Below are 13,429 nucleotides of genomic sequence, written 5' to 3'. Positions count from 1 at the left end.
TCATTATTATATTGCCTGTATCTCAACCAGGGTCTGTCTACGCCACAGACAGTGCAGTGAGTGCATCTCACATAGACATTACCAAGCTGGCTTTACACCAGATAGCTCGAGTGCTATTAGCAATGAAGCTACTGAGCAGATCAGAAAAGGCGGGTAAATACGTGGTTTGGTAACGTGCACTGAGTGTCATGCTAGCTTGGCTCAATACTACGGTTTCCAATCCTGAAAGCTAGTAGTTAACGGGAAAGGTCTCTCTTACCATTAGGTGGGTGCCATTCTACCTAATCTTGCTTTTTTGGCTCGAGCTAGAATTGAGCAGGGGAAAGCCAAAAAGACTTTGGAAAAGCCCTCAAAGTTTTGTGTGTCATAATGAGGAAGTTTTCAGGGACAGCCTTTGAAATGGCATCTAATACAGTAACAGGACGTAAATCCTTTGTATATCATCAAAGTCTCAACAAAGCCTAAAGTGTAACAGAGCTGGAAATTAGAGGGAATGTTATACTGTTGACCTTTCACAAGATGGCAGCATTCCTAAAAACAGAAGTTGTTTCTGAATAGACGTATTGGGTTGTTGGTGAGAACTGCATACAGGTTGTTTTCTTTTCCACACTTTCACCCTCCGTCCTTGTGCGAGCATCTCCCAGCAAATGGTGTGTGATTTGACTCTTCCACCCCATCCCGGGGAGCGGGGCACGTGTGTGCACAGTGTGCAGCGGTGGGGCTTGCTTTGTTATTTGTCATTGCCTCCAGCTACCCCTTCACCTAGCAAGGCAGGGGCCAGTTCCCACTTCTCACACTGACAGCTTGAGTCTGCCTGCAAAGAGGAGCAACCATCCCCACAGCAGTTAAGTTTAGGTGCTGTTTCTCCTTCCTGACCAGGCAGCTAAAAACTTCCTTTACATTTTAAAAGAAAGTGCTGCTTCTAAGACATGGTAAAGCAAGGTCGGCTGTGTGCAGACGCTGTGAGGGACCTGGACTGCAGTGCTGGGGTTTGGCTCCTGCACAGGCAGTTCAGGCGCCCCCCCCAAAGCATCTCTTCATCAGCAGTTGCTTGCACAGGCCCAGAGGTGGTGGGGACTCTGGAGGGACCTCTGCAACAGGGCCGTGGCCGGGAGTTAGGGCATCAGTGGTTGGGGAGGTGGCACAACCATACACAAGGTGGGCACTCGAGTTCCCATGTTCCTAAAACACAGGGCTACAGCCCCTGAGCAGAGCGCTTGTGTCCTCTGGAAAGTGCAAGCACCAAAGGGAGAAATGCCTGCATTCTTGAGGAGGTCTGATTTTCCATCCGGTATAGGAAAAGCATACAAACATCTGCACAAGCCACAACGGTACCCTAACGCCAGCTGGCCCTGCTGGTGGTAAGCAAAGCTGCACTCGCTGTTAGTGACCTGCTGCGAACCGGCGACTGTGTGAGCCAGAGGCTCTGCTGAGCTTCAGAGCACCTCCGCAAGGCTTTGTCCGGACTGTGGAACCTGTTCGGATCATGTTAATGTGAGGCTGGAAAAACCTCATAGTGGAGATCAAAAATAAAATATTTAAAGGGAGAATTAAACGCTTATGATGTTCTCAGACCATTTCCTGGAAGGAAAAAAGGCAGCACACATTACAGGAGGAAAGTTAACACAACAGGTAATTTATATTTACAAAAGAGGAAGAGAGAGACACATTCTCACACACACCCCGAGGGCTAAACGAATTGAGCTGCTGCCAGCAATTCCCAACATGGAAACTCTGCCATGTCGGCAGGAGTAGCATTTTAAAAGACCCCATTCAGCTCTTTTCTTTGCACCTGGACTGCAAAGAAACTAAAGCTTTAATTTTTCTCCCAAATTCCCTTATTTTTAGAGATGACAGAGTCACCTAATCTGTGCAGAAGTCTATTTTGAGGGGGATTATGTTGATATTCAGCTCTCTTTGCTCATTTCACACAGCTATTGATAAATAGCCTATTTTGGGGGGTCCTTCCTGTCCAAAGAAATAGGCAAGGGCAGCCAGCAAAATGCTCAGCACCACTTACTGTTGCAGCTAAAGCCCGGAAGCAGAAAGGGGTTGGCAGGCTGTGCCATTCCTTTGAGATATCCGCACATTGTAAGAAAGCAGCTTTGTAGCACGGCATTGGTTACGTACCCAGTCCCCCCACAACCTATAATCTATACTCACTGCCATTGCAGGAGAATGAAAGGAGTATGGATAGGATTGCTTGGTAACAAAGACAAGATAATGATATTTGCCTTACATGTGTGGGATAGGTATAAGACAGGTCATTGTGTTGCCTCTTACCTACTATTTACCCTCCTCTCTGCTTGCTAAAGCCCAGCTGTGACATGCTATTGTGACAAAGACCCCACGGAAGAGATACAAAAAGCATTTATTCAGGATGCTCAAAAGACTGTCCTGATTCATCTTTTCAGTACACATAGCTTATTTGTACCTTCAATTTCTTCATTTTTGGAAGTAAAGAAGCTTGGATTACAGCACGGAAGCGAAACGCACCAAACCTGGCTGCAATACAACTCACTTTGGAACTGAAATGAGGCATCTCAGGAAGTGAGTGATATTAGAGAAGCCTATTTAATGATCAGTCCCGTTATCAGTGCCATAGTGCCAAGATGAGGCATACATTTGGGACAGGAGCTTCAAATACCTAAAGACATGACTGCTCTCATTTCAACACTCAATGTCCTTCAGTGCAAGACTGAACTGATTGCTGGTGGGCAGCCTGTTTGCAGAAAAACTAGAATCTCCTCTCGCTCTAACAGACAGAGCATGATCACTTGTAACTAGAAAGTTTCCTTTGAAAAGAGCAAATTAGCACAACAGGAAAACAGTTCTAAAACTAACTGGTTGCACAAACCCAAAATATCATTAAGAATACTCACAGAACCTCACATACCATGAGACTAGCCCTTCCCTTTTCCTAACACACAACTTCATTTGTACACATTCTCCCCAAATAACTTTGGTTTTGGGATTTCAGCCATAATCCTGCCTCATACCTGGTTGGTCTGAGATCAAATCCTTAAAAAAGGCTTTGCAAGGCTTTTCAAAGCCGAAGAAACCAAACATACAGTAATTTTCCAAGCACAACATAATGAGTGACCATAAGAATTGCAAAATTTGTTACATTTAATTGAAATAAATAAAAAGCAAGCAGTGGATCCCACATTTACCACTTCAGATAGTCATAAACTCATACTTGGAAAGTGATGATGAGAACCCTTTTACTAAGCTTTGTATTACCTGCTTCTATTGGCTATATAGGCACTTTGGTTTGTACCACTTGAAATTCCTTAGCCTTGCAATAGCCCTGACTGGTTTACAATTTCCCTTTACGTTCTGAGTACAAAAGGGAAAGAGTTACCAAAAACCAAGCTTTTCTTTCAAGTCCTATGTTGAGCTGAATTTTCCACAACTGAAATGCAGCAAAAAGCTTGCTATGGTTTCCGTAAAAGATACAGCAACAGCCCATCAGTGGCACATTTGGTCAAACATGCCACAACACAATTAGCTCTAAAGTCTGGAGAGGACTGTAGACCTCAGAAAAACAGAGCTAGCGTAATAGCAATATTTGAGTAGTTTGCTTTTCTACAGAGTGAAGCATTAACTTTCTTAAAAGATTTTTTTTTATAAGTGTTTTATTTTTAGCTTTACTAGCTCAGGAGATAAGTAAATGACACAGTCCCCCTACACAGGACCTTCTTATTCCACCCAGCAGAAAATGACTTCTGCAGCCAGACCTATTTCAGGATCTCAGCCTGGCATCGAGTCCTCATCTCACACTGACTTCTCACACTCTGTGCCCAGTTGCATGTTGTTTCCACAAACCCAGTGATGGCTGAGAATGGAGAGGAAAAAACAGTTTTATAAAGAGTTTTTCTGAGACAGTTTACAGGAGCATATAAAGGTGGAACTGTCTCTAAAGGGAATAGACTTTTTACCTTGAAGAGCCTCTTGTGGAGAAACTGAAATAACCCTTTAACGAAGGCTGCTTATGCTCTGAATGGGTCGGTTGTCCGAAAGCAAAAGCAATGAGATGGGGAGACGAGAGCTGTAAAACCACATAGGTGCCTGAGCAATACAGCAACTATGGCTTTTGCAAGATGTTTCTTATCAAACTAAGCACCTCTAGAGAAATGAAGATTTTGTCTATATGGAGAAGTTCTACTGTATTGCTATAAAAAACAAAAAGTGCAATCCCATCCTAGTCCAGATGCAGCTATAACAGCATGAAGCTATTTATATCTGTATAGTATGATCTGATATAGGAAGAGGAATAATGTGTCAGAAGAAAAGTTACTTCTATACGTATATAACTGTTCAGTCTTTGGGCTGTATTATATCACTGTACCTACAGTAGTAAAAGAAAAATCACAACTCTAAACGACATTGTAATGCTGGTTTCAAACCACATATAGACCAGGTGTTTACTTCAGCAAGGCTCCTGGCCTCCTGCTAGGTCCCATTTCCTGCTACCTCACAGTAGCACTGGGAAATTACATGTTCTCAGCAACATATTTTGACTTTTCTCTGCTTCTCCTGCCCATACACTGTATACAAGAAGTTAAACTTGCTTCCTCACTTGCTCTAGAGTACCATAAGTAAAAGCGAAACATATTTCTCAGGCACTCTGGACAAATTCTAGACAAACAATCCCGTATACCCTTGCAGTTTCTTACAGCAGCTACAAGGACAACTTTGTGATTCAGGTTTCAGGACTGAAATCCAGCTGAGCCAGTCGCATACTGCCAAAATTCTCTGAGACTACTGAATGAGGTGCTGCTTTGGGTGAAGCTTTCAAAACAAGGTATCAGTCTGTTCTTAAAAGGATGTTACATGGCATACTCCAAAAAGTACAGGTTTTTACTTGGGCTCTTGGCCCAGAACTCTCAGAACACCAAATCTGTGTTTTCTTTATACCTCCGTTTCTAGTGAGTTGTGTGCTTGCCTAGGTAGAGTACAAATCTTTTTCCATCAGACTCACTTCATGTAAAGAAAAGAAAGCCTGTGTTAGAAAAATTATGTTCCTAAGAGCAGGAACAAGTAAATTAGGGTGCTGAGTCCTTAAACAGGCACACTAAAATGCTCACTGACCCCTGCTGCATGTCCTGCCTCTCTCAAAGACTACTGTCCCTGCAGCCAGGACAGCTAAGCCCCATGTGAAACAGCTCCAGAGGTACCATGGTTTGCCTGTCTTACTGAGGTAACCCAAAATCAGTACTAGTTTAATATGTCAGGCTATAAATTGCAGTGGTTCAGGATCAGCCTCACCTACAATTCAACAGCCTCTCAGGAAGGACCGAGTGAAAAACTTAACTGGAGGCATTTATTAATTCCGCTCTCATTAATTAACTTACATTGATGTCCCAATATCACTGGGATAAAATATAGATCGACTCTGAACTTCTGGTTAGTTCTAAATGACAGATTAAATCTTGAACTAGCTCCTTGCAAAGATCCTTGTTTTCCTCTCTGAAAGCTCACATTTCAGTTTTTGGTGTGCTAGTTAGAATGGCAGCTTTTTCCATGTGTAAATGTGTACTGAAATGTGCTGCTTGTAATTGGTGAGTGGTTGTTAGAAGATCTTGGGTTGATAGGACCCATGATAACTCTCCCTGATGTCCCATGCTCTGTAATAGCACTGAGAACTTAGAATTACTGATCCAGAAGTTTCCCTATATAATGTAACATACTTCAATATTTTGATGAGGAACCACTGAAACCACGTTTCATCACATAAGGATGCATGTATTAACTAATGATTAGTAGAAGTTTACTGGAACTAGAAGTAACTAGAATCCAGCTAGTTGTCTGAAGGTATCGGAAACAGACGCTGTAGTTGTGCTTTTACATTCTAAGTACTGAAGTGATTTTGGACTGTATGTGGGGGTTGGAAACAGCAAGTATGCATTCATATAGTATAACAGCATGCTCCTAAATCTCAGCTTTCATTTAATAAAGTAGTAAGTCCTTGCTCTTACAGTTAAAAACCTGGCAATCTGGGATCCAAATGCAAAGAGCTCTCCAGAGTCCAGAGACACAGTCCTGCTTTGAGTATCTTGTGCTTTACTGAGAGCAGCATCCTTCCTCTGACTCATGCAGTCAGGACTTTGTGGAGGAAGCAATCTTTTGTCTCCCTAACTAGACCCTGCTGATAGCACGTACCGTACTTAATCAAAAATGCAGTAGTATCTACTAAGTATTATTAACTCCTCATAAATTAATAAACGCACTCCTAACGTAACATGTGATCAAAGCATACATATACTCTATGCGTGTGTGTGCGTGTGTGTGCGTGTATATTTATACAAACTCCATGCATGTACTTAATGGCCTGCTGCCATCGAACTCAGGGATGATATTTTCTTTGTTTCAATGTGAATAAAATCATGGCCATTGCTTATGCTTAATCAGCTTGGGAGAGATCCATGCTGGGGGAAACTACCCCTTGTAAAAGTCCTGTGTCTACCTCCTTTGAAGTTGCCATTGCTCAGGGCATTCTTGAGCATCCATCTGCTTGTCCACTCCTTTCAGCTTCAAAGATAAAACATTATCTTTGAAGAAATGGCATTCATTAATGGCAATCAGGCCTCTGTTCAGTGCTCGTATTTCCTCCATAAAGCAACCTGTCTCAGCTGAACTCAACAAGGAAATAAGAATTTCAGATGAGACATGAGAACAAGGGGGTACCTTATGCGGAGCCAGCTTAAGTATTAAACACATTTCGTAAGCAAGGAGTACAGCCAACCCTATCACTACACTTTTTAAAACTGACCTCAGTCAGTTCCTACCGAGATGTGTCTATGTGACTTGCTCACATAGCCACTGAAGAGAAGCTCTTGAAGTTTCTTATTCTTTGAAAGAGACATGGCACAAACTGGAATTACGATTTTTCTACTTATATGCATACTACTGCTGGATCAGACTATCAGCCAGGCTTCAAAATTCAAAGCCAGGAAGCACAGCAAACGTAGAGTGAAAGGTATTGGGCTTTAACTGGGAGGAGGGAGAGAGTCTTATGGACTTTACAGAGCTTACTATGTACTTAAATAATACCCCATGAATCAGAAACTAATATGATACAAATGCTTATTAACATAGGAAAGTTAATAAGTCTATATTATGTCTGTCTTTAAAATATTTTTATGAGGGTTAGTTAAGCCAAGAATAATGTGCCAAAATGAGTTACATAAATAGAGCTGTATAACAGTTGTAAATATATTGCTCTGCTATGCTTACTCAACTCTGTTGACATAATTTAGGACTCACAGGTATAGCTGAGAGAGGATTCTGGCCAATGATTCTTAGTTACTTAGTATATATTGACTAAGATCAGACAAATGGAAATTCATGTACACATGGTGGAAAAGAGCAGAATAAAATAGTAAATCTCCATAGATTATTGTTCAGATTTTTGTACTATTTCCTAATTTTAATAGAATGTCTGTCCAGTATTTGTGGAATATAATTTTACCTGGGTGAGAAGCACTGTGAAATGCCAAGTCAAACTAATAAAAAAAGAATTAGTAGAAAAAGATAAATTCCCCAAGCAAAGCTTACAGGGCAAAAAAAAAAACCCCCAAAAACAAAAAAAACCCTTGAATGTTGTTTGGAAATGTCTGTGTATTTAATTTAAAAGCTTATTTCTAATAAAAGAGAGTATGATGGAGGCTATACTGCTGGCAAATATTTAAACTCCTAGTCAATGTAAAAAATGCAGCCTTGAAAAAGCCATTTTACAAGATGATTATACTGCTCTGGAGCTATACAGTTGTATATATTTATTTCTTCTTTTGACTCTCTCTATCTACTTTTTAGCTTGGTGTCCTAAGGATGTCCTTATATATTTGTGCTGCTCACATATTTGTCTGTCAACCTTTCACTAATGACATTCAAGTTCTCCGAGATTTTGTGAAATTCAGAATGTGGGTGGAGAAATGAGATCTGCATTAGTGTCCCACTATGAAAAATGTTATAGCATGAGCTCAGATGCTTTTTTCTTGTTTTGACCTCCTATCTGGCCAGACCGAGGGTTATAGCTCCAGATTAGCTATCCAAATCCAGTGCAACTGGATGATTAGGTGATGTAACACAGATCTACAGGAACTGTGGTTTTGTTAGTTCAGCTACTTGTGAAAGAGCTTATTTATTCCTTGTGCTTGTTACTATGGCTCCTGGAAGGTCTCATTACTGCTGCAATCAACTTGTATTCTTGTGCAATGGAAACGTGCCTGCTAGTTGTTTGATGGTAGTGGATTATTACAATTATTAAGAAAAAAGAAATTTAGGAGGACATGAAAATGGAGCTCATATGTGTAAATCAGCACCTTTTCTTGTCCCACCATTTTGTTGGTGCTTTTGTGCCAGAAAATGGTGACTCAGGGCGAATCTGGGTGACTCAAGTGGAGGCCCTGTCCGAGCTTCCCAGGCCCACTCTGTGCTGGCAGAGAGGGGCAGGCTCCTCCAGCACCTCCGTTGGGAGGGGAGGGAGACCGTGCAGCTCAGCAAGCTTGTCTGTCCCTCACTGCCTCAAAGCAAGAGTTGTGAGGAACTTTTATGCTCCCCAAATTAACATTTCTTTGAATAGACAAAACTTGTGTCCTGCTCTTATTAGGCTTCCTGTAAAAATAGGAGGAAAGCATCTTTACCTTTCACCTTTGTTGTTTAAATCTCATTTTCAGTTGGACCATATCCCAGTAATTGTTTGAAAAACATGGATTCTTGATGCTGCTAATTGCTATTTAGTAGGCCAGGATCTAATTTACAGCAAAATTTGCCTATTTACTTTTGCACCTGTACACTGTTGGTTCTGAAATTAATCCTTTCATTAAGGAAAACCCCTTATTTCAGAAGGTATCTCAGCAATGCAGAAACCCATGATATTTTGAAACAGCTTTTGACATAAAAAGTATCAATTTTTTGCATATGTATCTGCTCATCTCTCTGTGTGTTTATTTTATTTAAGAAAAGGATGACCTAAAGACCCAGATTGACAAGCTGTGGCAAGAGGTAAATGCTCTGAAAGAAATGCAAGCACTTCAGACAGGTAAATCAGCTCACACTGAATCACTGCTTTCCCTTTCTCCCACTCCTCACTCTCACCCGTATCTCTGATGGGGACTTGTGACTCTGAGAAATACATGTCCTTAAGAACATGGTACGCCGCAGCTGTAATGAGGAGAAAAGTGCTGAAGGAAGCATGCAAGCAAAATCAAGTACGATGCATTTGAATGATCTATTGGTATAAAAGTGATGGTTCTCCAGCAAAGCCCTCTGGAGCAAGAATTATTTTTGCCTTTGCTATGCACAGCCCTACACTGTGATTCTCATGCATTTTAGGTATAATCAGACAAAAGGCAACATGAGGAATGCTGGGTTTCTGAGAGCAGACAGTCAACAAGTTAGGTTCCCAGCTCGGATATAAACACGGGCTAACCATGAAGGCAAAACATTTGGGGAGAAGGCTGAGAATACCTGGAAAAGAGAAGCTAAAATAATTGTGTGTAATTTGCTACATTCAAAAATGCCACTGTGAGTTGAGAAGTATCCTGAATCAATATGCAGAGTTGGAAATTTCCAGACAAAATAAGAAGGTTAAATATACATACACCTACTAGACAGTTCTGTTTTTGCGCAGCTGTTGACACAAAACTTGGCAATTAAACACGTACAAGAGGACATTACAGAGGAAATGACATCATTCACATGAAACAGAACATATTTTGCTTATGGATGGTAGTATCTGGGTTATCCTGTTTTATGTGTTCAGTTACACAGAGCTTTTTGAGCTATAGAAAATATTTTTCTTTTAAATTAAAAAGTCAGACTTAAGAAATTTCTTATAAGAGGAAGCCTGTGCTAGACAAGTAACTTTTGTTTAAAAGTAGTTCTTGTACTGCCTCCAGAAGAAGCTTGAGAGTAATCATGCAGTTGCTTAGAAATGAAACCAGAGCCAGGAGAACTTCTGTCCTCAAAACTTATTTTGAGCTATATTCTAAATCCAGAACCTATACTGTTCAACTGGATTCCAAACTTGGTAAAAGAGATCTATCACCCTCTAGCTCTGACTACTTGCATTTATTCATGGCCTCATGAAACTTCAAGAAGTAGCTGATTTTTTGGTTTAAAGGCATTTCCAAAACACATATGTTACAATCTGACTTCTTTTGTCTGAATTCCCATGTCTTCTTTCTCTATATTGTGAAATGTATGTATCCTGCCATTTAGCAGTATGTACTTTTTCCCAAAAGAGAACAAATCTCATCTTTATTGCGGCATTACTGAAGTAAAGTAGGCAAAGCCTTTCTGATCTTTCCTACAAACATAAAATTTGTTAAAGGGTTTGAAATATGGCAAATACCTTCATTACTTTTCTTTGGCCATTGTCAACTTTAGCAGCTGCAAAGGATGAAAAGTTTGAAGGGTAAGCCCTGTAGTAAAATGATGATCTTGACAATGCAGCTAAAGAATACAATGAATACTACAACTGGAAATACTAAAGAACTGAGACATATAAAATGTGATCCAAAGTGGATTTCCATATCCTATTGATGAAATGATTATTTTTTACCAGAACAGATGACAGGAATTAGAAACAGATTATAGAAAACATCAGGACAGAAGATGTTCATATTGTTTCACAACGTATTTGTAATATAAATACAAGATGAATTTAAGCAATAAATGAAATGGGCTGGAAGTAGTCAGATGCAGGATTCTAAAAATAATGGCTACAGGAGTTTATTTGAGCCCTTTTCTACCTTCGTGAACTCAGAAGGAACACTCCTTCAAGGAGAATTCTCTTCTTGTATGTATTTTTCTTAGGAGAACCAGTTTTTCACGCATCTGCATTAGAAGAGCTGGAAAGCAAAGTTTAAAGATTCATTCCTGCAAGCTTACCCACACAGACTGTCAGAGGCAATTCCAAATACAGAGCAAATGCCAAAGTCATGTTCTAATACATTTGTACTTTACATGAAAACTTCTCTGACATGTTCCAGTGGATCATAAGCGCAGGGAAAGGACTTGGGAAGGGACACACTGGCATACCTGTGGTTACCACATGTGGTTGTAAAACTAAAAGCAAACAGATTTATAAATGAAAATGTTTACATTATTTGCTTCAGACTGTCACGCAAGCTCAGTAATGAGTGTACTCTTGCTTTTTAAAAAAGGTTTATAGACTTAAGTCACTTTACCTCATTTGAATTTAGATTTTGAAGGGAAAGACTTTGCTGGAAAGTCTAGAAATTAAGAAATAAAGACGTAAATGCATACTCTTCTGCAGGTGGCAATATACTTTTATCAATTGTCCAGACAGAGAATTGCATTATGAATTTCAAATCAGTATTTTTCTGGTGAGCAGGATACATTTAAAATATCATTTTCATATTTTCTGTCCTTCATTTGTCTGCAAGGAGCTAGGCGTAGCTAATGCATAACACTTTACTTTGGCACTTAAATATCATAAGTATGGAAAGACCTTTAGATCTATCTCTTTAGTATAAAGCCAAGTACAGATTTCCTGATGACTAACAAACATCTGCCAACAGTACGAACATCCATTCCTCATCTACTCCATCAGTTTTAAGAGACTGATGAAGTAAGGTAAAATGTGTGAAAGCAGAACCATTTACAAAAGTCATAAGATATACTGACAGCAGACCTGAGTTATATTTTACTGTTCTGGAACAGCAGAATACAAAAATTCTTCAGATAATTAAATTGCTGGAAGGAATCTGGGGCTTGAAATCATGTCTCAGGTTCATTAGCATAAACACGGGAAAGATTTTCCAAAGCACTTTATGATGTTAAGACCACAGCTACGTCTATCCTTCTTAAGTGACTCTTCTCTGGAGCAGCCATAAGAACAGCACGCTGTGCTTCGACCGCCCTTGCACCCAAGGGTGCTTTGCAGAGTGCCTTTGGACACCCTGTCCAGGCTCACCCAGGACATGCAACGCACTGGCTGTGTACAAGGTCCTATGTGAACAGGAGGAATGGCAGTCCCTGACTGGTCCCACTACTACTTTCAGCACCACCCTCTAGAGACAGTATAAACAGAGCCATTCATTCGCTGAAAGATTTGTCTGCTTAATCCTCAGCATACCATTAGAAAATTATCTTTTTAGGAAATATTATTAAAGATATAGCCAAAGCTTTTACTAAACATGCATATCTGTTCACAGTCTGTCTCCGTGGGACAAAGGCCCATAAGAAGTGCTACCTTGTGTCTGAAGGCACCAAACATTTTCATGATGCCAATGAAGACTGCATAGCCAAGGGAGGGACGCTGGCTATCCCAAGGAATAGTGACGAAACAAATATTCTTCGAGACTATGGCAAGAAAAGCATGCCTAGAGTGTCTGAGTTTTGGTTGGGTGTCAATGACATGATAAATGAAGGGAAATTTGTTGATGTCAATGGCATGGTTCTACAGTACTTCAACTGGGATCGCTCCCAACCAAATGGGGGGAAGCGTGAAAACTGTGTCTTTTTTTCTCAGCCATCACAAGGCAAGTGGGTGGATGAAGTCTGCCGTACTGCCAAAAGATATATTTGTGAATTTCTGATCCCGTAATTCCATATACAAATTATTATGACCATGTTATGGGTTACAAACATGCAGTTTTGCATGTTAGTTGCCCCTCCCACTTAGACAGTGGTGAGTTAAAAATATCCATCTCCTGCATTGTACTCAGTCTTCCTTGAGACAGACATTTTCTTTATTAATTTATTTTCTATTCAGATGCTAAAAATGTTATATTTAGCGAGTGCTCTCACCACATACAGGAATATACATTATGTTTTGATCTAAACTGCATCGTATCTTGCCATATTCTCTCAGCCTGATGTTCGGGTTGCTGGAATTCACCTTCTAATTCTGTACTTCACATCTCCTTGGTAGGATAGTGTTTGCTTGATCTCAGACCTCTAGTGAATTTATTTATAAATTTTATATTATAAAGTTTACAAACATATTGCTGTATGGTGGCATGTGCTAACACAAAGCCTCGGGATCCTAGGATTCCTAGGCATCCTAGCGTTTTAGTTCAGTGCTTAAAAAGGACTTTTGGGTTGTGTAAGCTCCTGCAAAAAAATGGCCATCATCCTATAGAGTTTAACAGGATGGATCTGTGACCGAGATGTAAATTTTTTAAAATACTTGGGAGTTAAAAATGATACACTGGTAGAAAATGGGGGAAGTAGTGGCTCTAAAACATCAGTTAGTCTAAATGTGATTGTTTCTAACAAGATTGTCTCAATATTAACTATTGAATATTAAAAGCCATCTGGAATGTTCCCATAGAAGAAATCAATGCGGGACTAAATCATACCTTTACTGTATGGCACTTACTATGCTCAGCAAGATGTGCAAAAGCCCTTTCTCCAGCAGGAGCAGAAAGAGGCTTATCAACACTGTCCTGCT

The 13,429-nt window shown here is 40.2% G+C and overlaps 1 protein-coding gene across 1 annotated transcript; it reads left to right on the top strand.

The window, feature by feature from the left end:
* The first annotated feature begins 6,867 nt into the window (after positions 1 to 6,867).
* Positions 6,868 to 12,580, top strand: CLEC3A (C-type lectin domain family 3 member A). Its single transcript, XM_013941267.2, has 3 exons — positions 6,868 to 6,982; positions 8,966 to 9,046; positions 12,189 to 12,580. Exons 1-3 carry the CDS (start codon positions 6,868 to 6,870, stop codon positions 12,578 to 12,580), a joined length of 588 nt encoding a protein of 195 aa, XP_013796721.1.
* Positions 12,581 to 13,429: the final 849 nt, after the last annotated feature.

The sequence above is a fragment of the Apteryx mantelli genome, chromosome 10 (genome assembly GCF_036417845.1).
Source record: "Apteryx mantelli isolate bAptMan1 chromosome 10, bAptMan1.hap1, whole genome shotgun sequence".
Taxonomy (NCBI): domain Eukaryota; kingdom Metazoa; phylum Chordata; class Aves; order Apterygiformes; family Apterygidae; genus Apteryx; species Apteryx mantelli.
This window is presented reverse-complemented; position numbering and strand designations above follow the sequence as displayed.

Bases quoted from the DNA above. Each gene is read 5' to 3' on its own strand.
- CLEC3A (XM_013941267.2), top strand. From the start codon at position 6,868: ATGGCACAAACTGGAATTACGATTTTTCTACTTATATGCATACTACTG. The intron at 6,983-8,965 runs GTATTGGGCTTT...ATTTTATTTAAG, and splicing joins CAGCAAACGTAGAGTGAAAG to AAAAGGATGACCTAAAGACC. The intron at 9,047-12,188 runs GTAAATCAGCTC...ATCTGTTCACAG, and splicing joins AATGCAAGCACTTCAGACAG to TCTGTCTCCGTGGGACAAAG.